General features: G+C 43.9%; 1 protein-coding gene across 1 annotated transcript in view; it reads right to left on the bottom strand.

Moving 5' to 3' along the window:
• LOC105921310 overlaps positions 1-23,587 on the bottom strand; it is a 40,511-nt gene extending 16,924 nt beyond the window's left edge. The window contains exons 1-7 of the mRNA XM_036146826.1: positions 23,291-23,587; positions 20,950-21,190; positions 17,114-17,299; positions 16,296-16,964; positions 13,855-13,915; positions 13,702-13,775; positions 7,590-7,644 (exon numbers count right to left, since the gene is read on the bottom strand). Coding sequence (XP_036002719.1) covers positions 7,590-7,644; positions 13,702-13,775; positions 13,855-13,915; positions 16,296-16,964; positions 17,114-17,299; positions 20,950-21,190; positions 23,291-23,299 — 1,295 coding nt within the window. The 5' untranslated portion in view covers positions 23,300-23,587. The remainder of the gene's footprint in view (positions 1-7,589; positions 7,645-13,701; positions 13,776-13,854; positions 13,916-16,295; positions 16,965-17,113; positions 17,300-20,949; positions 21,191-23,290) is intronic.
• Positions 23,588-27,153: the final 3,566 nt, after the last annotated feature.

Here is a 27,153-nt window from a genome sequence, read left to right as displayed (position 1 = left end):
ATGGGCAAGGAGGACCAACTAGTGGACTGTAATGGGAGGATTGGCTTTGTCAAAGTAGGAGGTAGGCGGGCTGTTGTCGTTCCCCCCCGCAGTGAAACAGTCATTGAAGGGCGATGTCGGGTGTCCCCTAAAATAAAATGCAGAGTCTTGGTGGAGGCTTCACCCACTGTGAACACGCCTCCTGGGCTGTTAGTAGCCAACGTTTTAGCAAACTCAGTGGGTGGGAAGGTTCCAGTCCGAATAATGAACCCAAGCCCCAAGCCTATTATTTTGCCTCCAAGAGCTAGAGTGGCTGAGCTGTATAAGCCACATAAAGTGCTGCCCAAAGAAGTGGTGGCGTTTGAAGAGGTAGCAGGTGAACTTCGGGTCAAAGCCATTGTGAGCCAGCTGCAACCTAAGCTGGAAGAGCCAGGGCCATTGGCCGTCCCTGTGCAAGCAGACCTGCAGGGCCTCACCCTAGACCAGGTTCATCAGCTTAATCACCTGTTGGAGAAGCACCATGCTGTGTTTTCTCAAAACGATAGGGACTATGGCTACACCACTACCGTTACTCACTGTATCCCCACAGGCAGCGCTCACCCCATTAAACAAAGACATCGTCGGGTGCCACCTCACGTGTTCCAAGAAGTGAAGCAGCATGTACAGGATCTAGTTTCACAGGGAGTGCTTAGGGAGAGCTGCAGTCCATGGGCGTCTCCAGCAGTGGTGGTCATGAAGAAAGACGGGTCAGTGCGGTTCTGTTGTGATTACAGAAGACTCAATAATGTAACTCACAGAGATGCGTACCCCCTCCCTAGAGTGGAGGAGTCGTTGGATGCCCTGGGCCAGGCGCAGCTCTTCTCGTCTCTGGACCTCACTGCCGGGTACTTTCAAGTAGCTGTAGCTGCCCAGGATCAGGAGAAAACTGCGGTGACAACACCATTCGGGCTGTATGAATGGACCCGCATGCCATTTGGGCTCTGTAACGCCCCCGCAACATTTCAGCGCCTAATGGAAGTTGTGTTGGGGGACATGGCTTTTGAAATGCTTCTGGTTTACTTGGACGATATTCTCGTGTTCTCGAGGGACTTCCAAAGCCACTTGCAGCGCTTAGATCTCGTGCTTGGTCGGCTGCAGGAACATGGGCTCAAACTCAAGCCTAAGAAATGTTTCTTGTTCCGAAAGGAGGTCAAGTTCCTTGGCCATGTGGTCTCGGCAGAAGGGGTTCAAGTAGATATGGAAAAAGTGAAGGTCCTGGAAGACTGGCCCACCCCACAATCGGTGAAAGAAGTCCGTCAAGTAGTGGGCTTTATGTCTTACTACAGGCGGTTTGTTCCCCGTTTTGCTCAATTAGCAAGGCCCCTACACGCTCTGATGGGCAAACAGAAAAAGGGCGAACTAAATGCCAGGTCACAGCTATTTGAGTGGGATGAGGAGTGCCAGGCTTCCTTTGATAGTCTCAGAAAGTGTCTCATGACCCCACCTATACTTGCCTACCCTGATCTTGGTCTCCCCTTCATCGTAACCACAGACGCAAGTTGTCTAGGCCTGGGAGCGGTCTTGAGTCAGAAACAGGAAGGCATCGAGCGGGTCATTGCTTTCGCTAGTCGGGGTCTGCGGGGCTCAGAGAGAAATGACCGAAACTACAGTGCATTCAAGCTAGAGCTACTTGCTCTTAAGTGGGCAATAACTGAAAAGTTTCGGGACCTACTGCTCTTCTCTAAGTTCACAGTCATTACTGACCATAACCCGCTAAGATACTTAGAGACTGCCAACCTCAGCGCAGTTGAGCAAAGGTGGGTGGCCCAGTTAGCTGAATTTAACTTTGAAGTTCACTATAAACCAGGCAGGATGAACCAAAATACAGATGTGCTCTCCCGTATCCAGGTGGGTACGGAGCCAGAGGTTGAAGACAGAGAGAAGGATTTCCTGGTCATAAAAGAAGATGAGGTGCGTGCCTGTCTGTGGCCAACTAGTGGCGCTGAAGCGAAGGAAGTACCGGTTCACTCAGCAGCCCAGTCAAAGGTGAGAGGCCAGATATGTGGAGGTAGCTGGGAGGAGATGCGAGAACTACAGATGCAAGACCCTGGCATTCGCCCGGTCCTGCTTGCGCTGAAAGCATGTCAGAAGCCAATGAAAGAGGCTTTGCGGGCAATGAACTGGTCACAGCGGCGGCTTGTAGGACAGTGGGACCGTCTGAAAACTCAGCATGGCGTCCTTTTCCGGTGTCTGCGGGACCCCAGGGATGGGGAAGACGTGTGTCAGCTGGTTGTCCCAGAGTCTCTGCAGAGAGCAGTGTTTGAGACCCAACATGACCATGGGGGACACTTCAGTGACAAGGGGACGTTAGAGGCCCTTAGGCGGGGCTACTATTGGCCCGCTATGTCTAAAGACGTCAAGTGCTGGGCACAGCAATGCAAGCGCTGTACACTCGCAAGAGACGTGTTCCCCAAGGCTCAGGCGCCAATGACTTGTACCAATGTTGTCGCCCCTTTGGAAGTGCTGGCAATGGACTATACCCTTTTGGAGCCGTCGGTCGGGGGGTATGAAAATGTCCTTGTGCTTACCGATATGTTCACAAGGTTCACCATTGCGGTTCCTACCAAAGATCAAACGGCAAGGACAACTGCCAATGCAATTGTCCAGAATTGGTTTGTTTATTATGGCTGTCCCGCGAGGTTACATTCCGACCAGGGCCGGAACTTTGAAGCCAGTGTCATTAAAGATCTCTGTCGGGTATATGGAATTGCCAAGAGCCGGACGACTCCCTACCACCCCCAGGGAAATGCCCAGTGTGAACGTTTTAACAGAACGATGCACGACATGCTCAGGTCCCTCCCCACTGAAAAGAAAAGAAACTGGAGAGAACATCTCCCAGAGTTGACCCTGGCTTATAATAGTCATGTGCATCGCTCAACTGGGTATTCCCCTTTCTATCTGCTCTTTGGGAGGGATGCACGGCTACCTCGGGACATATTGGGAGGCAAGGACCTGGAAGTGAGCGATGCGGAAAACCTTGATGAATGGGTCCTGGGTCATCACCAGCGACTGCAGACAGCTGCAGACGCAGCTCGGCGAGCTGGGCAGGATGCCTCCATAAGACGGAAAAGGATGTATGATCGCAAAGCGCGCGGAGCACTCCTCAGGCCTGGAGACAGGGTCCTTCTGCGGAACCATCGCCCAAGAGGGAGAAATAAAATTCAGGATAGATGGGAATCAGAGCCCTTCCTTGTGGTGGCACAAAACCACCCTGATATGCCAGTTTTTACCATCAAGCCAGAGGCTGGCGGCCCTACGCGGGTAGTGCACAGGGATCAATTGAAGCCCAGCACTTTCGAGTGCCCCAGGTTGCAGAAAAGTCCCCGACCCTGTCATTCACGTAGGGCCCCAGATGAGTTCATGTCTGATGATGCTGACATGATTTATGTGCCACATAGCCCGGTCCCTACCCCTCCTAACCAACAACTGCCTGACACTCACCCGAAGCCTCAAATGCTGCACTCACCCACCCACAGTACATCCAGCAGTACACCACACAGAGACGCTGACACAAGTGGGAGGGAAGACAATAGTGAACATTCGGGTATAATGGGAGACCACTGTACTGAAGTGGAGTCAGATGCGTCTTTTGACGATGCAGATGAGTCAAGTATTGATGGTGAAAATCAGCCTCTACCTACTAGGCCCCAGAGAAGTTCTAGGGGTCAGCTTCCCCTTAGATTCAAAGACTATATCTTGAATTAAGTGTATGTTCCGTTTTGCTGTTACATGTTCATGTTCTTGCCCTGTATGCTACTTTTGTGTATGTTTGATGAAGAAAAGAAGAGAAAGCTCTCCGGTGGCACACCTGGACTATAATGTACGAGTGGACATTGATCAACATGGTTCAGTGCTGCCGGGAAGTCTTGGTGGTGGCAGGGTTTGAAAAGGGGGAATGTGGGGAAGAGAGTGACTTGCCGCTCGGCCAATGAGAGAAGACGTCAGGTTTGGAGGGAAAACAGGGAGGCGGGGAAATGAGGAGAAGAAAGAGAGAATGAAAAACATGGCAGCGGGTACCGGCAACCAGAGGAGTTTGGCGCAGTAAAGTTCCATGTTTGACAGGCAACCTTGTCCTAAGCAAGTTCGGATGTTGAAACCGTGCGAGTGGTGACAGCTGGCGAGTCTCGGCGAGAAGACGGCGCCGGGGTCCATGAACATTGGTCTGCTCCGATCCGAACAGGTCGAACATTTCCTCCTCCCTCCTCCCCTCTCCCCTCTTCACCGGACTGTGAGTATACCCTGCCACCTGACTTCACGGAAGGCAGCATTGCGTTAAGGAGTTTTTTAACACCTTAAAGACAGAACTTTTGTGCGCCTACTGAGCAGAGCCTCACAGAACGGAGGAAGGATATTTGATTTAAAGGAACTGTGCTTACTGTTGCGTTAATGGACAGTCGGGACACCGTGACGTTATTGCCTGTATTGTTTTATTGTATGGTGGTGATGCATGTGTATGCCTAGACTAATGGTAACATTCATGTTATTTCATTTATGTGGTGGTAGTTTCCTCTTTGGTAGTTCTAGTGAGTAAATTGGGGTTGGCTTACCAAGGTTTACACATTTCCAACCGGGGTGAACTGTTAAATGATTCATCATTTCAGTTAGTACGGTCGCAGGACATATTTGATGGCTTGGAGTTTCTAATGTTGATTTCAAAATAAGAGTTTGGTTCACCCGGAACAGGGTGTGTTCAGGTGCCTCTGAACGCTATTTGGTAACATAATTTTATGTTAATTACTGGAGACAATTTTCTTTATTTTTATTTTTTTTTTTACTGTCCTATTGTTTCAATGAAAACAAACTATTTTATTATTTCATTTACATTTACCAGTCTCTGAGCTTAGAGCTCTAATAAAACATAATTGTTTATTTAAACTGTTTTTTTATTCTAAGTCGTGGGGTGGGAACATACACATCACACTACCACACACACTCCCATAATCACATACCTCGATTAACTCCTTCTCCCCTTGGCAGTATTAAGTAATACAAGATAGTGATTCTCATGTAAGTTCAGGCTCTTACACAATACAACATATTTCTATGAAGTGGAAAAGTAAAACCAGCAGGAATAACTGATTGTTAAGCTGGACGATTAGACTGAAGACATTTAGTAACACAAGAGGATACTACAGTATTTTTCGGACTATACGGCACACTTAAAATTCCTAAATTCTCTCAAAAATTGATGGTGTGCCTTGTATATGATTACCGTTGTGCTTACTGACCAATTTTATGTGGTACAATGCTATAAAAAATCTGTTAAAATGTCTAAATATGACTTTGATTAGCAATGACGCCGCTACGCTTAATGAATATTCGGAGCATTACGGTACACAATCTCGCAACCTGATAGGACCCCTGAGCTGTCTACAAGACTGCCTGACTGTAATGTCTAAATTAGAAGTGCATTCACGTAAGGCAGCCTCGAGTACACGCTAGCAACAAAACCTATTAAGTTAATTCAATATAAAAGTTATGTTTATTATGGCCTTATGTTAGAAACAGGGCAGTGTAGTCCAGCTACTCTGTCCTCCCCACAGAGACGGATAGCTCTCCCTCTCAGGTAATATGTGTGTACGCGGAGAGGCGGAGTGATATTACACACTTAGGAAGAATATTTAATGCATCTTATAATCTGTAAAATTAAGAATTTTATGGATTCAACTGCAGCAGCAACATGATCGTTACACAGAGATAGCACTGTGCTATGCATGCAACTCATTACACACCATGAAAAACGTAAGAAGTGCTAATAAACTGTTACTGGATTTATTTCTGTGATTGATGTGCATGAAAGCCATATTTGGTTTTAGACGTCAGAAAATATACACATTGGATATACAGTATATCAGACTCTGGTAAGTGTTCTAGTAAATATTTTTTATTACTTGAAACTTACTTGATTGTGTATTTGTGGTTTACGCAAACCTACAAATAAAATCTAAAAAAAACATTTTCACTAAATAACTTGTAAAGACAAAGACAGTCAGTCCACGTTTACCTGCATTTGTAGGCAGTTTTTGCAACCAATCAGAGATACTCCGCTATTCAGGAAAGTGGTAAAATGTTAAAATCCTAATGTGTTTAGGCCTTGTCTACACAGAGACAGACGAACATGACAAATTTTCATAAACGATTAAGAAAATAAATGGGCGTCCACACGAGAGGACGCGGCACAAATTGAAATGGCTGTAGTATGTATGCCAGGCCCATTGGTGGCGCTGTGACAGTGTGAATAAATCACACATAAAACACCAGGCATGCACAGACAACCCATGTAAAGCTAACACAGCGCCGTGGTGGGGGATTAGACTCCAGCATTTAAGCATGTTAAACTTGATCTTTATTCAGGGTGGCAGGGGACAAGCGGTGTAGCGAGGGTTCGTTAAAACGTACAAGTCCGAGGATCCTACTAACAGCTATATCAAAGCTGCGACACCGACGGCGCCATCTTTGTTGATGTTTGCTAAAGTGAGGCGCATGGGGGTGACAGAGAGAGGCGAAGCTACGAAGTAAAGATGCGGCACACGATTATGTGTGGAAAAATGAAACTGCTGTTTATAAATGTAACGACTCTGGGACCCAGTTTAAAAAATTAACGTTTACAATCTCTCAAAACGTCGCATACATGTGGACGCACGGCCTAAATGACAAAAATAGCTTTGCAGACACACCTAGCCTCGTCTCTGTGTGGACAGGGCCTTAAAATTATTTTATTTGATAGGCCAACACAAAGTAGGGTAACATTGGTAGGTGGAAGGTGTAAAGTTTACCGCCCCCTGTTGGTGGTCCTCCCAGTCCTTTACCCTGGAGAAGTGGTCTTTTTTTTTAATTGATGACTTCTTAAGTACCCTGCCTCTCGCCCAGTGAACGTTGGAGATAGGCACCAGCACCCCCCGCGACCCCATGAGGGATAAAGCGGTTTAGAAAATGGATGGATGGATGGACTTCTTAAGTAAGAAAAGACTCTTGAGGCAGAAACTACACTTAAACACATTCCAGTATTAGACTCTCACTTTGATCACAAACTCCGAACTATTAGTTACACCAGCTTAAACGGCTCAGCAAGGATGTACTAACACTATCAACTACTAGGAAATTAGGTGCTGAAATATTTTACATGTTATTCATATTAAATATATATATGTATATATAAGTATGTGTATATGTATATATGTATACACATATGTAAATATATGTTTTTGTATATTGTTATTTATATATTTATAAATGTTAAACATATATATTTAAATGAATAAAATGCAAAATATTTCAACACATGACTTTCTCAGTACTTGATAGTTTTAGAACATAACATAAAAGTATATGGCATTTGACATTTTAAAAGTCTTAAGCCCCCCCTGAACATGAGAAAATCCTCGTTATTCGATGCTGTAGCGCACATATTCCCTAGTTACTGGGGGGAAATAGGGAGTACCAATATGGCGGCTGGTGGCTTCAAAGCAATTCTTTCTAACAGACGATGATTAGCACTCCAGTGTATAATATAGCTCAGTGGGTTTTCCTCGAGCTTTGAAAAGTAAAAGGACAGAATATTTGAGTGTTACCTGAAGAAGTAAGAAGAAGCTGTGGTTTGATCTCTAACGGCGTGGGTTTGCGTTTCTGTGGGAGAAAAAAGCAAATTGTGTGCTCATAAAAACAGAAACAGATTCACGAAATAAACCGATTAATGATTTAATCCATTAGGGAGTTGTTGCTGTTGACTAGGTAATTTAACCTCACTAGCATCTTTATTATAAACCCACAGGACAAAGCGGCGGGATCATGAATCTATAACCCAAAACAAAAGCAGCGCGGCAGAAGACGGTCATTAAAAACTAATAACATTACAAATAAGAGGGACAACAAAAACCTGCTGCAGGCTAACTGAATAAAACAATTCACTGAAGATGCTTCATTCAGGACCGTTTGTGCTGGCGGAAACTGAAATGAAGCTGTCTGCAGTGACCCCAGAGTGGATTCTGATGGAGGGTAATTAACGAAGTCCTCTGTCTGAACCTGCCTCCGTCCTCACTTCAGATTTCACACGTGTGGAGGGTGTGAAGAGTATCTGCATGTCTGCAGGGTTCACGGGGCGACGCTGCTCAAGACGCCATTTCCAGCCTGATTTACGCTCATTTCAGGAGAAAATGGACCAACACTGTGACTCGTGTTCGTTGTTTGAACACAGGAGCAAATGGCTGCTACATGGGTTCATTTCCTGAGGATGTGAAGTTCCTCAGAGCTGAAACCTTCATCTGCCATAGAAATAAGCTGGAGATAATAGAAATAAACTGAAGATCATAGAAATAAACTGGAGATCATAGAAATAAACTGAAGATCATAGAAATAAACTGGAGATCATAGAAATAAACTGAAGATCATAGAAATAAACTGGAGATCATAGAAATAAACTGAAGATCATAGAAATAAACTGAAAATCATAGAAATAAACTGAAGATCATAGAAATAAACTATAAATCATAGAAATAAACTGGAGATCATAGAAATAAACTAGTTTACAGTGTTTCACTGAGAGTCACAACCTGACCTGTTCACAGCTATAAGGCTGGAAACCATCCATCCATCCATCAACAATCCATCCATCCATCCATCCATCCATCCATCCATCCATCCATCCATCCATCCATCCATCCATCAACAATCCATCCATCCATCCATCCATCCGTCCGTCCGTCCATCCATCAGTCTATCCATCCATCCGTCCAACATCCATTCATTAACAATCCATCCATCCATCCATCCATCAGACCCGGCTGCAGAAACAAATCACAGGGGGGGCATTCCATTTTTTTAGGGGGGCACACTTTAAAAAGTTTTTTATTACATATATATATATACATATATATACATATATATATATATATATATATATATATATATATATATATATATATATATATATATATATATATATATATATAGCAACAGTGTAGTCAGTTTTGTCAAATTAGGCAGGCTTCCAACCAATTTTGAACACAAAAGCCTAATTTTTGTTCCAATTAGCTGGAACAAAAATAGTTAATGGGCAGGTTGTAAAAAAAAATGGGAAGCTTTTCACAACATTTGTTGGGCTTTTAGAAAGAATTACTAACAAAATATATCAAAATAGTTGTCAACGTCAGACAGGAAACCAAAACATTTTAATAAAATGCCATCTCCTACAACTCATACTGGTCAATTTATTTTTTAAATAAGTCAAATCTGTCGATCTGACATCATCATTGAATAGTAGTTATAATGAATAATATTGATTGGTATGATAAAACAAGAAAAGAATAATGGTTAATCAAGTGTTTAGTCAGTGTAAACGCCCAGGAGGGGTTGAGTTCTACTTACCAACTTAAAAATATTTCATGACTGCGTGTAAGAGATATGTTTAATTGACCTATACTGAGAGAAATTAAGTTTATATTAAGGTAGATTTACAACTCATGTTGGGAAGCTATTTGTAAATAATTTTTTTTCCGGTTGATATTTCATGATTGTTAAAGAGATTGTGTGTGTTATTTGGTTGTCTGATTGCATATTTTGTTCGGAGGCCGTATGCACAGTTTTTTTCTTTGCTTCAGTGCAGTTGTGTGCTAATGGCATATTCTTATGTTTAATAGTTCTTATGTGTTTAATAGTTCTGTGCTTTTAACGTGAGAGTTTGAGATTTGCGCTTTTTTTTTCTTTTAAGTTGGGCAGGTTTTATGTTGGGTTACTGGAAACTATCAGTGAGATAGGGTAACCTGTAGTGCTGTGTCTTGACTCAAAGTCCAGCATAAGCTACACGCTTATTAGCATGAGATCAGGCTGAACACTGACTGAAGTAAAAATTCACACTAAAAAAGGTTCTGTAATTACAGCAGGTATGGAGCAGAACAAAGCAGAGTTCCCTTCTGTCTGCAAGTAACCCAAGTTTCTCCAGTTTGGCAGTAGATCTGCTCCTGGTGCTGCTAACTGTCGTAGCTAACCCTCCTAGCGTCAATGTTTACTCCACTTTAGACTTCAGTGCTGACATTTCAAACAGTAATTAATTGCGCTGCTTCCAGCTCGCTCTTGTCTGTCTCGTTGTCACTTTTTGTAATTGTTTGGTAATCAGACCAAATTTCCATCCCGCTCTACCGACACCGACGGTGACCACAGCCGAACACCGCGTCCGCGTCGGCGACTGAAGGCTATAACTCGGTGTCCCGCCCCACTCCATCTGTGATTGGCTAGCATGTTGCCTTCAGTCGTTGATTTGATTGGTTAAATTGTATGACTGACACATCAAAGATAGTACTAATAGAACGATGGCCACTCCGAGGTATATATATAAAAACAAAAGACAGCTTCCAGTCCAGGGCGGGCACAGCTGGCTCACAGGGCGGGCACGGCCCCCCAATGCCCGCCCATGCCGCCGGGTCTGCCATCCATCCATCCATCCATCCGTCTGTCCGTCCGTCCGTCCATCCATCCATCCTTCCTTCCTTCTGTCCATTCATCCATGCATCCATCCTTCCGTCCATCCTTCCAACCATCCATCCATTAACAATCCATCCATCCATCCATCCATCCATCCATCCATCCATCCATCCATCCGTCCGTCCATCCATCAGTCTATCCATCCATCCATCCATCCATCCATCCATCCATCCATCCATCCATTCATCCATCCATCCATCCGTTCAACCATCCATTCATTAACAATCCATCCATCCATCCATCCGTCTGTCCGTCCATCCATCAGTCCATCCATTAACAATCCATCCATCCATCCATCCATCCATCCATCCATCCATCCATCCATCCATCCATCCATCCGTCTGTCCGTCCATCCATCAGTCCATCCATTAACAATCCATCCATCCATCCATCCATCCATCCTTCCTTCCTTCTGTCCATTCATCCATGCATCCATCAACAATCCATCCTTCCATCCATCCAACTATCCATCCATCCATCCATCCATCCATCCATCCATCCATCCATCCATCTGTCTAACCATCCATCCATTAACAATCCATCCATCCATCCATCCATCCATCCATCCATCCATCCATCCATCCATCCATCCATCCTTCCTTCTGTCCATTCATCCATCCATCCATCCATCCGTTCGTCCGTCCCTTCATCCATCAGTCTATCCATCCATCCATCCATCCATCCATCCATCCATCCATCCATCCATCCATTCATCCATCCATCCATCCATCCTTCCTTCCGTCCATCCATCCAACCATCCATCCATTAACAATCCATCCATCCATCCATCCATCCATCCATCCATCCATCCATCCATCCATCCATCCATCCATCCATCCATCTCCCTGAGTTTAGGCTATCAGCTGTTGGTCTCCTCCAAGCATTGCATGTTCAAAACACCAGATTTATAGTTAATGTATGTTATTAACAGAATTAATCACAAATGTTAACCCTGGTGGAGTTTAACACTCAAACAGGTGAGTTTTGCTTAGTGCTGGCAATGAGAACAATGATGCCACTCTGGAAACCCCTTACTGCCAATGTACCTCACACTAAACACCAAGAGGGAGAAACCTCCAGGCCCACAAAACCTATAAATACTGCCTGGACGTCTAAAGAGTACAACCCAAGTACTGGTGCAGTGTAACCCACAACCAGAATGAAAACCACGCTTCTCCTCCAGAAAGTTCAACAAACAGTCAGACTTTCCTCTCTAGTACCTCATCATAAATCATGACTGAAGCCGTCCTAAATTATTTCTCATTCCATTATATGTTTCTTTTCAAGCAGCCAGACTATCTCGCGATTTGTAAAAAAGGACCAGACACGGGAAAGGATTTACATCCAACTTAAAAATCGGTATTAAGCAGACGATCCCTGAAGGATCAGGCATCTCTCTCCGCCTCAGACACTGTTTAGACTTCTCCATTGCGTTTTCCCATTTCAGAAACCTTTTTTTTTTAAACTGTCACATTGTTTTTCACTAAATTCAGTTCTATCAGTATGGTAGCTCTGTGCTTAGTGCTTCATTCTGGTAGAGTGACACTTGGTATAATTCAAAATGAGGTTGGGAGTTGCAGGTGACGAGTTTCACACAGAGACTCTGTGTTTAATTGAAAGGAAACATCCCCTTGAGGCTGTTATCGACATCAGCATCCTGAAGCAAAGCAGGAGAAACCGAGGGCTTCAGTGCTGTCATCTTCATCCCTAGCGTGTGTTTGTGTGTGAGTGTTATGTTCAAATAAAACATTATTGACCAAATGTTTACAGCTTTATCACTTATCCGTGATTTGCCCCAGAAATATCATCATCGCAGACAATAACTCCCATGTGCTGCATGAAGAGGTGAGCATTTCTTTATGACAACAGAGGCGTAACGAGCTTCAGGGAGGATATTATTACATTAAACTGCCATTTAATCAAGACACGTTGTCATGTTTGGATTTTAATTCTGCACAAAAAATGCAGGCAGAACCAGACCAGAAAGGCCCAGTGAATAATTTTTAATAATAATAATAAAAAAAGACCATGACAGTAAGACAAGAATCCAGCGATGGCCAATCAGAAACCAGGGAGCTTAACTACTGAGGGAGGAGAGGAGAATGACGTAGGAGCTGATCAGAGGAGAGGCTGTGGCAGAGTGAGAGCAGGGAAACTGAGGGAGGGAGACTAATTAACAGAAAAGGGAGCTGAACCAAAACTTAAAATGATTTACAAGCCATAAGCAAAAAAAGCCTCAAATCAACACGAGAGAATCAACTAAAATGTACAGGAGGAAAGAGGACAAGAAATGAGAAGGACAGTAAACACAAACCTCTGAACCCTGTACGGCAAAACCCCAATGAGAATAATCAATAGCTACATATGGCAAGACCTTGTAATAATAATAATAATACTAATAAACCCATAAATGATTTAAAGGTGACTAAACACAGACACCAGTGGATCGTGGCCCACAGTTTTGTCTGTACATCCCCACAGAGTGGTTGTTGTGTGTTTCTTCACTAAGTTGAGGCTGTGCAGCAGCCACACTGCAAAAACGGAACTAGAAATAAGCAAAATGTTCTTAAAATTTGTGTATTTGTCCTTGATTTGAGCAGGTAAATAAGATGATTTGACAATGGAATAAGAATTTTGCACTTAAAGTAGGAACAATTCATCTCCATCATCTTATTTCAAGTGCAGGATGTCTAACTATCTTATTTTAGGGGTCAAAATACTCATTCCATTGGCGGATAATCTCATTTACCTGTTCAAATAACGGATAAATACACTAACTTTAAGAACATTTTACCTATTTTTGTACCGTTTTTGCAGTGCAGGCGGGCCCTCATCCTGCTTCTGGTTTCTTCCTGTTAAATGGGAGCGCTTCCTCTCCTGCTCAGGCCACTAATTGGACAGGAGAGTATCTCTGAGGGAGAGAGATTCTTGGGTTTCCCTTCCTAGAACCATTACTTCCACAACCTGATCTCAGATAAGCGTAAGACAACCCGGATTCGGGTGGATTGTGGATGGGTTTGTGTCCGGACGAGGGCAAGACGTCCAATTCACGTTGCCACAAATGCCACCATTCACTTGTCGCCATCACACGTTTCTCTGTGCTCAGTCCGTCAAGCTTACACTCTGCTGATGGCAAATAAATTCGGTGGATAAAGGCAGACGTTGAGTCTCAAGCTGAACCGTGAAAGCGAGCAGATAGCGATTTACCATATGGAGCAGGTTCTCGGAGGCCCAGCAGCGGAGAGGAGGGGACGCGCTCCATCCCGATCTTCGCAACAGGACTACAGAGAAGGACACACACAGAGTCAGGCACACATGGGACGTATTATTCATGATTTGTTCGATTATTATCGACGCTACCTGTTTCTGACGGGCGGCGCCATCCTCTCCACCTGCTGACAGCTGGACTTACTGACCTTCTCTGTCAAGAACCAATGAGAAGTCATTTTACAACTCCATGCGCGCAAACAAGACCTCGCTTCAATTAAAGCCCAGATAGCGCGAGTCATTTTAACAGCTAAAGATCGCGACAGCTGATGCTTAATGCTTAGTTTGAGTTGCAACCTTCTTAGCTTTTGCTTTGATCTTTTAAACTCAAAGCAGGTCATTTGATTCCCTCACGAGTTAACCTGTGCTTACAGAATGAGCTTCCTCTATGGCAGCCTCCGTTATCACACGGTTTAGAACCAAGCAGGACAGCTTCACTGTCTAAGACAACATTTAGGCTCTTCTCTCTCTTCTCTGCCGCGTTATAATGTCAGATTACGTCAAGGTTCCCCGGTTTGTTGCCAGGAATAAACAAACACAAAACACGCACGTCCAGGTGCTGAAGCCTCAGCAGGCCTCAACAAGTTGGCCGGTCTGGTTATTTCTCCTGGTGGTTCTGTATTTTCATGAAATTACAGATAAGTTATAGAAATAGAAAATTAGGAATGCACTGATGTGAAAATATGGGCCGATATGGATGTTGATATTGATTTTATGGTTGATAACCAGTATTTACTGAACGGTGTGTGTATTCCCTACCCTACGACAGCCTGACAAAAGAACCGCTAACATTGTTTCTCAGCTTCAGGTAAATACCCATAAATCAATTAGGGCTGGGTATCATCTCGATTCTCGATATAGCTCAGCTTGATTTGATTTGACTTGAATATCAATATTTATTGCTTTCAAATTAATGCTCAAAGTTATTCAATCAACAAAACCAGCCAAATATTATATTTATGTTCAATTAATTGATAATAAAAATAAAGTGCATTTGGTTCAATGCATTTAATGTATCACGGAAACCAAAAATGTGCCCAAACGTCTGATTTTAGGGACGAAGGTGCTTCTAAAATCCTGTCGGCCGTTCCGCAAATTCACCTCACTTGCTCTTCCTTTCTGTGAACAGCAATGTCACTCTGTAATATCGCCCCCTACGGGTTGGGAGGTATATCGCTACTGAAAGCCAGAATATTGATATTAAATCGTTTTTTGAAAACATCAATATCGATCTTTGTATCGATTTTTCGATTTTTGTTTGGTCACATGACCAAACAAAAACCACATGGCCAACCGCCACCCCTCCCAAAACACACACAAATGGCAACTACACACATATAAACGTCATTTGGCGATATGGGCCCCGTTTACTTATGGGGCCGATACAGATACGTTAAAAAAATGCGACATTGGCCGATACCGATGTTAATGCAGATATGTATCGTGCAACCCTAATAAAAAAAAAAAGACAAAACCCTCAAACCAAAACCCTGTTTGGTCGCATTCTTTGGAGTTTACTTTCACATTTGTCTTGAGGTTGAATTTAGTTTTATTTGGTAAAGTTAGTTTTTCCTACTGCTTCCATTGGCACCCCCCGGCTTCCTCCTCTGATTGGCTCACTTCATGCTTGCTCAGTATGAGGGATTGCTGCAAAGCCATGGACAATGCAGACGACTCTCCCTGTGGCTCTACGCTCTTTCAGGAGGAGTAAATGCTGCTTGGAGAGACTTGATGCAACCTGCTGGGTTTCCTTAGAGAGGAAATTTTTGACAATCTGTATAATATGATTTAACTTGACTTTGTAAAGTGCCTTGAGATGACATGTTTCATGATTTGGCGCTATATAAATAAAATTGAATTGAATTGAATTAATCCAACCGTTCCTTTTCAGTTATTGTTGCTGAAATACGACATCAGAGAATACTTCTGCCACCTAAATATGACACATTCTGCTTTCTGACGCCTTTCTATGAGAACCTACCATCAAATTCTCGTGCAATTTAAGCTGAATTCAGCCGCTTGTGACCCTGTCGTCCATTCACTACTCCTTCCTTTCCTCGCGCCACTTTTGATAGACCCTGACGACTGCAAACCAGGAACCTCCCAGAGGAGTTTTGGAGATGACCTGATCCTCTAGGCTCTGGTCAAAGCTTTATGCTTGCCCATTTTTTAGCTTTTAACACATGCTGTTAACAGGTACCATATTAAAGAGATAGTCATCGGCATACATTTAATTCAGTATTGTCCCTCTGTGGTGTAGCGGGCTAAGTCTGGATCTATGATACAGGGACCTGGGTTTGAATCCTGGTTGCGTCAGGAAGGACAAAATCTCTGCCCAGTCATGACGACCCCTGAATAAAGGGGCAGCTAAAAGGACTCAAGGTATGTTTCACCTGGTCATAATGTTACGCCTGATTCCCGTTCATTCGCCCTCCTGCCCTTTTAGAGTTCGTCTCAACCCTGGACAGTAAAAGTCCCAAGAAAATATAAATATCGACCCGAAAATGACCAAAATAAGGGATTTATTTGTTTACCGGAGAGCTGGTGCAGTAGCGTAGACGCCAGGTTGACTGACATGTCCTGCCACAGAACTGCTCTGAGGCACTGGTCCTCCATCTTGGCTCCAAACAGAAACTGCTCCTCTATTTTTGCTCCGGAGAAAACCTGAGCGGCCATCTTGGCTCCGGACACGAGCCCGTTCTCCAGCGCCGCACCCGACGGGTAGTGGTTCTCCTTCTTGACGCCAGAGAAAAACCTGCTGCCCATCTTGGCTCCGGACAGACGCGTCTCGGGGATCTTCGCCTTAACGGGGAAAAGGTCGTCCATGGCGGCTCTGGCATGGAGGCGACCTTCCACCGTGGCTCCAGCTGCCCCACAATCCTCCACTTTCACCTGAAACTGAACACCGTTTGACGCGTCGCCGAAGCAGTCTGCCTTGCTGGATGCAGAAAACCCTTCTTCTGTTTTAACGTCGAAGTTGTACCGGTCCACCGCTTTGGCCCCAGGGTGCAATTGTTCAGCTGGCTTATTCCTGGCGAGGCCCTGGTTTTCTGCTTTAACGGTGAAGAGATGGCGGCTCGTCACCCTCGAGGTGGAATGAGTGGCCTCCTCGATGACTGGCTGATTTTGAGTCATTGCGTCGACCTCCAGCGGCTCCTCTTCCTCTTTGAGCCTCAACATGTGGACGTTCACTTCCTGGCGCTCTGCAACAGGGGGGCAAACAGGTGATGAGGGGTTCTCTTTTACTTCTGGACATGCTAAAGAAGTGGATTTTCATCGCATAGGCAGAAAACATCAAGCAGCACTACTGCTGCTTGATGTTTTCTGGGAACGTTTAGCCAGCTAGCTGTACCTGCCAGTTTCCTGAGCAGGTCTGAAGCCAGCGTGTCCGTGACGGCGTTGCCCTCCGGGGTGTGCGTCAACGACGGCGGCTCGGGACTCGCCCCGGGCCCGTCCGGTGAGAGGGCGACACCAGGCTCGTCCTGCTGCTCCGCCTCCTCTCGGCTCCCAGGATGCATCTGGGCCTTCTGAGTGGCTTCTGAAGGGACAGAGATCCGCTGGTTACAGGGTGATCAATGACAGAACCGTCTTTACACCTGCACGGTCAAAGGTCTGCACAGATCTTAACGATAACTGGGCTCATTGCTGAGGTTGGTGAAAAACCAACCTTAAACAGAGGAGGAGGACTTAGGTTTCAACTCTCAACCCTCAAAAACGTCACAGCAATAGAGTTGATTCCTTCCAATTATCACTTCAATCCTCACGTACAGAGGCGTGGACCAGGTTCGGTTCAATTTGCAGGCCAGCAATGACCCTAACGACTCCCTTTTACTAAGGGGGGTGGACCTGTTTCAGTTTAATTTGCGTGTTATCTAAGCCATAACAAGGCCTTTGTTGGGCAGTACTATAACGCTTGGAACTCCACACTACTCCAGACATTTTGAATTGAGAAAGCTTTCTGGATGGAAAGTGAAACGTCTTCAAACTTCGGGAAAGAAAGTCCTGTTGTTTAAGATAAGATAAGATAGGCTTTATTGATCTCACAATGGAGAAATTCACTTGCCACATCGCCTCATACAAGAATGTGCAGAGTAGGAAAGGTGTTTGTTGTTTAACTTTTTTGGAATATTGCTGAGGATGAGATATTAAAGGCTTCTAGTCTTGTTTTTCAAGAATTAATTCTTCTGCCCATGATTTGATTCCACACTGGCAAAACAAGCATAATCACCCTGATTTAATTGAGGGGGGTTGTCATCATCAACATTATCAGTGTTTTCCCACTAATATTTTCTCGTTTGGTTTGGTTTTATTTCTAAATGTAGCCTTCATGGTCAACAAAAGCTGCACAGTGGTGCAGTTGGTAACACTGTTGCTTTGTAGCAAGAAGGTACAAATCCCAGTGTGGGCAGTGTGCACGTCATCTCTGGGTACTCTGGCTTCCTCCCACACAGCCCAAAGACATTACTGGTAGATTAATTGGTCTCTCCAAATTGACCTTGGGTAAAGGTGAGTGTGCACGGTTGTCTGTGATGGACTGAAGACCTGTCCATGGTGGACCCAACCTCTTGACCGAAGACTGCTGGAGATAATCATCAGCAATCGTGCATGGATACGTGCGTATAGTTGATGGATGGTCCTACGAGATAGTAGTTTTGACGTTGAAGGTGCAACCAATGACCCGCCAACAACGGTGAGAGATGTTGCCAATGGTGAAAGGTAGTTCAGAAGGCTTCTCCAGCTTGCTATCCTTTGCTTTCTAGTGATCTGAGATGTTGCAGAGGTAACAGGCCCAGGAGGTAAACCTGTCCCTCTCCCCAGTGATGTTTTCTGCAGTATCCCAAGCCATTCGGTGACCTCGGCTGACTACTTTCCTCCTATGTCTGAGGCAGCTAGTATCCATCTCCTTATGCTTTCCATCATGACCTGTGTCTCATGGGTATAACTGAGGTCTGGGATGCAGAGCTTTGCCTCTTTGATGGCTCTGTCCTCTCCCTCACGGACAAGAAAAATGACTTCATGAGAGACAGACAATAATCAGCTCCCCTCGTACCTCATTCTGCCATCACTTGCAAAGAATACGAGACACTTTACCTCCACGCTTCATTCAAAGAGTCATTAGCACCTCTGATCAGAAACTGATTAGGCACCTTCTCCCAGCAAAGGCACTTGCCACAGGACAACCGTTTCCTTTTCAGATAACAAATGATTGATTTTTCTAATGCATCTAACCACCAAATACTACCAAAACCCGCTCTCCACAATCTAATTTGAAAGGATATTAAAGCATCGTTGCGAAGTATTTCATAGTTATTGAACATTTTTCCACTCGAATCTCAAATGTTAATGTGTCTCACTGGATCTGGTGCGATGAGACCCGACACAAGGCAGCGTGTAACTGGAAGGTGGAAGCAAAATGGCACGATGTTAAAGGAAAAAAGATCTGAAATGCCACCTGAGGCGATACTTTTTAGAGTTGGGTTTTCCTGCAAGCGCATCAGAAATTATGACTATGCATTTCGTTGAAAATCAAATTTCAAGTCTAGCCACAGGTTTAAAATTTCCTTTAGATCTGGACTTTGACTAGGCCAGTCCAGCACATACCTTTGGTTTAATCTGAGCCATTCCACTGCAGCTCTGGCTGTAAGTTTAGTGTTTGGTGTTTCTTTGACAACAATGGCTTTCTTGTCGTACCGCTTCCACAGAGGCCAGATTTTTGGGGCGCACAACTGATAGCTGTTCGATCACCTGAATCTCCCACCTGAGCTGTGGATCTCTGCATTACCAGGTGCCTCTAATTCATGTTCTCCATTTAGCCTTTGTCTTTCCATTCTACATTTAGCCACTACTTTGTGCTGGTATGTCTCATAACAAAACAGATACAATAAAAAAAGTTTGAGGCGGTAACTTCAGTTTCTTCCTGGCAGTATCAGTTTAGATACTTGCCGCTTCCAAGTACCGATTCTGACTACTTAATACATTGGGACTTCGGGTATTTTTCTGGAGTACTTGTTGCAATCCTGGTTGTGTTGAATTCTGCGTCATGTTTAGTCTTGAAATGCTTCATGTAACTCTTGTGTTAAAAGGCGCCATTTTTGCACCTCTTCACAGCAGACAGTCTCCTATTTTACTATCCTCCGTGTTTACCTTGAAATATTTCCAAACTACGGATAATTTTCGGCCCCTCCTGCTAGCTAACTTATCTCCTCTTCTTCTTTTTTTGAGGGTCAGCAAACACCCTCTTGGTGTAATAGCACCACCACCCGGTACGGAGAGGCGTCCAGCCTTTGAGTCGCAGCGTAAGAGGAAAATCAAGCACAAGATTGGTATCGGATTGCTTTTACAAGTACGAGTATCCACTGTCGCTTCATGCTTGCTCAGTATGAGGGATTGCTGCAAAGCCATGGACAATGCAGACGACTCTTCCTGTAGCTTTACGCTTCTTCGGGAGTGATTGCTGCTTGTCGGGACTTTGAAGCAATCAACTGGTTCCCTTATATAGGACATTTTTGACCAATCTGTATAATCTGACCCAATCTGTATAATCTAATTGATTTTGACTTTGTAAAGTGCCTCGAGATGACATGTTTCATGAATTGGCGCTATATAAATAAAACTGAATTGAATTGAATTGAGTATGAGTACTTGACGCTGGTGTTGGTGCCGATACCGATATCTGGACACCGCTTGTTTGGGCACGTAGCGGCATGGCGGGTCACCATTTAAATGCAGCTCTGTACCATGACATGGCGTAGTTTCGCTGTAATCTCGATGAGTCTGACGAGTTTACAGGTGCTCGGTTTAGATTAGCTAGCTTCAACGCTAGGAGTCTCAGTAGCTGCTGCTTTACCCGTCGGTCGGGTCATTCTTCAACTCCAGCTGGAACGATTCGGCTGCTTTTTCTCGTGTTCGCCACAGTGTCAGTAACATTACATTAAGTCTTCCCAGTTTCAGCTAACTTTTGCCAATTTTTTCCACCCTCACATCTGTTGGAGCTCTTTAGCAGAGGTTCCGCTTCCCTTTGCCCTGACGAGACCAATCTGGATGATATCTAACACACCCTCCGTGATGATGAGAGCAAACGAAAACAGGCCAAGTCTTCGGGAAAACGTCGAGGACAACACAACCAGTCGGGGATGACGTGCATGAAAAAGGCCGCGTGAAGCGGGACGCATCAGTGTGGGTGACTACCTGACAGCCTGATGAGGAGGTCAGACGCCATCTTGGTGCTGACATCAGGGCTGAACAGAGAGGTGGCCGACGGGAAGGGGCTCGAACCTGCGGCACGCGCGTCCGGCGTGCCCTCGGCGCATGCGTTGGACGCGCTCAGCGAGACGGCGTCGTCGCTACGGTGTGTCTTTGTGAGTGCGGGGTGTGTGTGTCGTTTGGCTGCATCGGAGGGAGGCTGCAACACACTCGACCCACGCTTCATCTTACAGCGTGTGTGTGTTTGACGGAGAATAAAAAAAAAAAAAAACAAGAGTCAAAACTCAGAGAAAGAGAAGGGCAAGAGAGAAGGAAGAGGAGGAAAAAGAGGAGGAGGAGGAGGAAGGCAGTGCTGCTAAAATAAGAAGGCTGTGTTTCCTAACGTATGGAAGTGAGGAGAGCATGGTGGAGAAAGGAGGAGAGGAGGGGGTTGCAGAGGGAAGGATTTGCTCTTCACACCGAGCTGTTGCTGCCTCTCATTGACCTGAAAGACAGAAAGAAGAGAGACGAATGGAGGGGAACGAGGTGAAACAGGGGAGAGAGGAAGGCGAGCGGGGAGGAGGAAGAGGAGGAGGAGGAAGGACAAGGGTGAGAAAGTGGAAGGGAGGATGAGAAGAGGGACACGAACAAAGTGAATCTGTGAATGAATAAATTATTGAGCAGATAGAGCCTAATAATAATAAGGGGATAAATCTTTCCGGTTACCGCCATGGTAACAAACCCTGCTGTGTCATCTCCCGCCCTGACCTTCCCACCGACAAACAATCATCAATTACGATCAATAATCGTCACTTCAGCCTGCCACCATCTGTTAGTCTTGAGCTCTTCATGCACTTGAATCCTGCCTGTGTCCTAAACACCACTAGAAAATATACATACATATATATATATATATATATATATATATATATATATATATATATATATATATATACTATAATATATATAAAAAAGTTTTTAGATTTACATATTGTCAATATGACAATGAAATTGAATAAATGATCTTATATATAAATTATTCAACTAATACATTTCCAACAAAAGATGACGAAGTAAACAAAATATAAAGAATCAACAGAAAAGTAACTGCAGATCATACAACATAAATGTTAAAAAAAAGTAATTAAAAACATACAAAAGTTTGACAATAAAATGTATCAAACTAATATGTTTTATTAATATTTTGAAGGGGAAAAAATTAAAACAGCGTTTAGATTAAATTAAACTTTTAAATACTGTCAACATGACATTAAAATGTAATTATTAGATAAATTAACAAAACAATACATAATAAAATGTGATCAAAAGAAATAATGAAAATATAAAATATTGTTACAATTATAAACACAATAAATTTTAGCGACCAAAGGGCTAAATAAAAATGAAATTGGATAAGGCAAATAAAATAATATTATCACAGCTATCCAAATTTTACATTTAATTCTTTCAAAAGGACAATATGATCAAATAATAAAACACATTTTTAAAAATTCTATAATTTTTTTTATATAATATTATAACCTAAAATTAAATAAAACATTAGAGTAGAATTAACAAGCTGATTTTTTTAAACCAAATAAAAATTTCAGACAACTATAAGCACAAACATATTATTTTAAACATATATTTAACCTCGAACGCGATGTTTTTTTCCCCGGAAATAAATGAAAAAGAGAGGAACACGCTGTGTTCTCCGCCCCCGTGTACTCGCTGCCCTCGACCCCGTTTCTTCCAGCCTCTCGCCCCTGTCTCTAGGCGACACCAGGCGGGCTGCTGCCGCCGCCGCATCCGGCAGGGGAGCGAAAAATTCACCGGACACCAGTTTCTCCACAACCCTCCCTCCCTCCTCCGGTCCCCTCGGTGTCGGTCGGTCGGTGTCAGAGCCCCCCCCCCTCCTCCTCCCCCCCGCTGAACGTGAGCTGGTCGGTTACCTCTCCCCTCTCTCCCTCCTGCTGCAACATGGCTGAACGGCGCTCACTCAGACTCCCCGGCACGCGGAGTCAGGAAGTCATCTCCCGGGGTTGGGACGTTGGAGCGATGCGCGGCTGCTCCAACGGTTTCCGCTCGCGCTGCCTCCCGCTAACCGTTGGAACAGGGGCAGGTGTCAGCGCGCGACCACACACACACACACACACACACACACACACACACCAACGCTCCTCTTCCCTCCCGCCTCCTCTCCCGCAACATGGCTGAACGGTAACCCGACCTCACAAGACCTCAAAAGTCATTTTCACGGGTCAGCTAGCATCAGCGCCCGGTCAAAGCTGGGGACCGACCCGCCCCGGGACGAGACGATCCCCCGCTGGTCCCCTCCGTGACTTACCGGTACCATTGGGGGCAGCTGGTGGCGGTGGAGCTGCTGCTGCTGCTGCTGGTAGTGGTGGTGGTGCAGTCCGGGGCATAGCCTATATATAGACTATAGATCTCATCCATATTAAATCTGCTGTTTCTACTTCTTCACCTCAGCCCTCCTCCGTATTTACCCCGGCAGCTGCACCCAGTGTTATATAAAGTAAAGGGAATAAAGGGAAGAGAAGCGAGGAGATGATCCGTCTCCTCCCCGGTTCCTGAGGATGACGGGTCGGTCACCGAGCAGGGCAGATGGAGGTTTCCGCCTCCTCTCTTTCTCTCCCTCTCTCCCTCTCTCTCTCTCTTTCTCTCTGTGAGCGTGTGTGTGTGTAACGGAGAGGAGGAGAATCACTGTTTCTCCTACATGTACATGTAGTACCGGTTCATACAGTTCTCGGCTTCTCGGAAGAAGCCAGGAAGCATCGAAAGTCTACATCTAGAGAACAACGGAAGCATTATCATCCGCAGCAGGCTATATATATATATATATATATAACTCCTTGAAAGGAGGTCCTGGAAGAAAACCGCGCTCGTATGTAGACGTTGTCGCGTTATACGACGGCCAACTTCAGTATTTTTCATTGGGATGCGCGACAGAGTAGGTAGTGCGTAGAGGTCAGTCTTGCGTCTGTACACAGCAACCAGAATAGCCCGTAGGGACGGTTAGTACGTTCTCGGTAGGCAGTAGACTTAAAGATCTAGCAGATTGTCTTTGGTCTGTTGATTCCCAGACTTCAGCTCCCTGCTTTTGTTCCGGCGCAGTCGCCATGAAAGTAAACTGTCTGGACGTACTTGTAAAGAGAGTAAATACTCACCGTGGATTCTGAGTAAAGTCCGGAGTATGTCCGGTCCAAGATCTGACGACAAAGCCACGTCTACAGCTCAAAAATCCTCCGGAGCAAGGGGGTCTCTCTAAAGATCAGAGATATGGATGCCGGTCGTTTTTACCGCTTCGCCATTATCTACGTTTAGCAGATTTGGTTGCCTCATAGTTAACTTTTTTGGGTGCCAACCACTGCATGTGGCAGCTCGTTCCTGCCTAACAGATGTTCCATACCCTCCAACTGTATGTGTCTACCTTCAGTATGGGATAGAGCTCCCTTTGGACTGCAAAACAAAATCCTAAGTGAGCGAAGTACGCGTAATTAGTAGTTTATTCTTACTGAGCACTGCTCAATGCGTCGTCAGGAAATGTAAAGAGGATGGACCAACCGCAGACCTACGTCTGAACCCCCAAGCTGAACAATGACATCATCATTTAGAGAAACACCCAAGAGGTCCATGGTAACTTTGGGAGAGGCGGTATAGAACCACAACTCCTGTGGGGGAATCTGTTGAGAAGACAACGGTTAGGCCTCTGCTCAAACCTAGACTTTATGGAGGCAAGAAGAAGGTTGATCTTACGTCAAGACGACAACCCTTAGATGCTTTAGCATGGCCCAGTCAAAGTCCAGACCTAAATTCAACTGAGTCTGCCCTGGACCTGTTGCACCAGTGACAAGAGGAAGAAAATTCAATTATGGATGGATGGATGGATGGGTGGACGGCTTTTCAGAGGAGAAAAGTTTATCCATCCAAGAGCTCCAAAAGGAAAGCTCTTGGACCCAGCCGGGGTCCAGGGTAGCATTGATGGCAGAGGATGGACAGGCAGCTGAGTTGATGCGACGGGCGCTAAACGGTCTTCTGAAGAAACGAAAAGATCAGCAAACAGAAGCAAAGAGATTGCTTGGTGCGAGGAGAATGTGAGTGGGAGGCTTCTACAAGACAGAGATCCAAGAATGGAACATGTAAACAGTTGCTGACAACAGCCTAATTACTCCAACCGTAAACAGCAACCTGCTGGAGAACCGAGGCTCTAGCCGGTCATTGCGCACAGAGGAGCTGGCGGTTAGCACTTGGGTCCGATGCAGTGAGGGAAAACACCAGTCCACCAAGACCTAGTCTGGCCTTCCAGGTAACAACAGGTGAGCAGAAACCAAACTAACAAAGCAATGCTGTGCCTTGGAAGTAACAGCATCAACTTATGGTTCAATTTCTTTTCTACAGCAAATAGTTGTACTTAAAGTCATCAGCTAAACGTGGGCAGAAATGCACCCGAGAACCTTCCATACGTGGTAGAGTCCAGGTTGTTCATTGTACCCGTTGGGTTTCTTGTTAATATTAGCAACGTTTACTCACTTAGAGATGATTTTTTTATTGATATCTTTATTTCGAACATGTAGGAGAAAGTATATAAAAATTAAACTATAAAGAAAAAAAACAATGTTTAAAAACATTGGAGAGAAAACAATAAACAAGGTGCCCTTCTTTCCTGAGTTAATTACATGTGCGAAAAGGAGTAGGAAGAAGTAAAACTTATGTACTCCTACCCATTTAATTCTTTTATTTCTTCAATTTACAATATTTATAATTATGTTGCTATATATATATATATATATATATATATATATATATATATATATATATATATATATATATATATATATATACATAGCTACACACATAATTATATATATACATATAACCTCATACATATATACAAATAACAAAACACAAACAAGACTTTCTGCCATGCTTATCTATACCTTCTGAAAATAATTTCTTTGCACATTGTTTTGAAAAGGAATATGTTTGGGCATTGCTTTAGGTTCTCATTTAGTTTGTTTCACAATTTAACTCCGCAAATTGATAAACGTAATCTTTTCCTTGTAGTTCTACATCTATTTGTCTTAAAATTTCCCCTTCCCCTTAAATCGTACCCTCCCCTTCAGAGAACATCTTTTGTATATTCCCAGGCAATAGGCTATGTCTTACTTTGAACATGAATACTACAGTTTGGTATTCAATTAAATCATAATATTTTAGTAATTTAGATTTTAGAAATAATGAGTTTGAATGATCCCGAAATCCGGTCTCATTTTAAAACTTTATTCACAAAATTATTTCGTCGACAAACTTTTTGCTTAACTTAGACTTAAAGGATGGAAAAACACCCCGAGTTAAAGACTTCAATTTATTTTTTTACAATAATACATACCTTCAAAATGTGCCTAAAACTAATGGAAACAAATATGCTGAAGGTCCGAAAGAATTAACATAATAGGAAGGTTATGGAATGTAAAACACTTTATCTGAAAAGTATATTCTGTATAACTTCATATGAGTTGTTGGGAAGCAATGCGATCAACCTTGAGATCTAGATTAAGTATTTAAATGTGTATTTTCTTTAATTTCCCCTTTATTTACAAAGTAAAATCTCATGAGACGTGAGGTCTTGTTTTAAAAATGACTAGTTTTAAATGCACTATACCATGTTACCATAGTCTTTCCAGTTCACATGACCAATTAACTAAAAAAGTACAGCAGAAAATAGAGTAAAACATTAAATATATGGTGAATTGTGGGGGCGATTGTATTGTTGCACCCAACCAGTTTAGTGTTGATGTAAACGTGTGACTACAGGTGTGAAAAAAAATCCTCTAAACCAAGCTTACAATTCTGTACAGCAGTTATATTAGAACATCAGAGTTGTAGTATCAGCGTCCCAGACTGCTCTGAAAAAGTATTTGCTTCCTGACAGATTATTTCAGTTTTTGTTACACTTGACCATTTTAGGATAAACACCAAATGCAGTTTCACATGAGGAATTAATTTACGTCCAAACTAACCTGGCCCCCATGGAAAATGTAGTTGGCACTGAAAAGGGACCCAACTATCGACATAAGGTTGGCCACAAGAGTTTAAAAAGCAACATTTTGCGCTTATGAATTTCAAGAACAGATGAAAAGCTGAATTACCGATCAGGCTGGCTGGGTTAGAGAGCAATTTCTCCATGTT

The sequence above is a fragment of the Fundulus heteroclitus genome, chromosome 14 (assembly GCF_011125445.2).
Source record: "Fundulus heteroclitus isolate FHET01 chromosome 14, MU-UCD_Fhet_4.1, whole genome shotgun sequence".
Lineage (NCBI taxonomy): Eukaryota > Metazoa > Chordata > Actinopteri > Cyprinodontiformes > Fundulidae > Fundulus > Fundulus heteroclitus.
The sequence above is the reverse complement of the archived record's forward strand: the minus strand, read 5'-3'. Positions and strand labels throughout refer to the sequence as shown.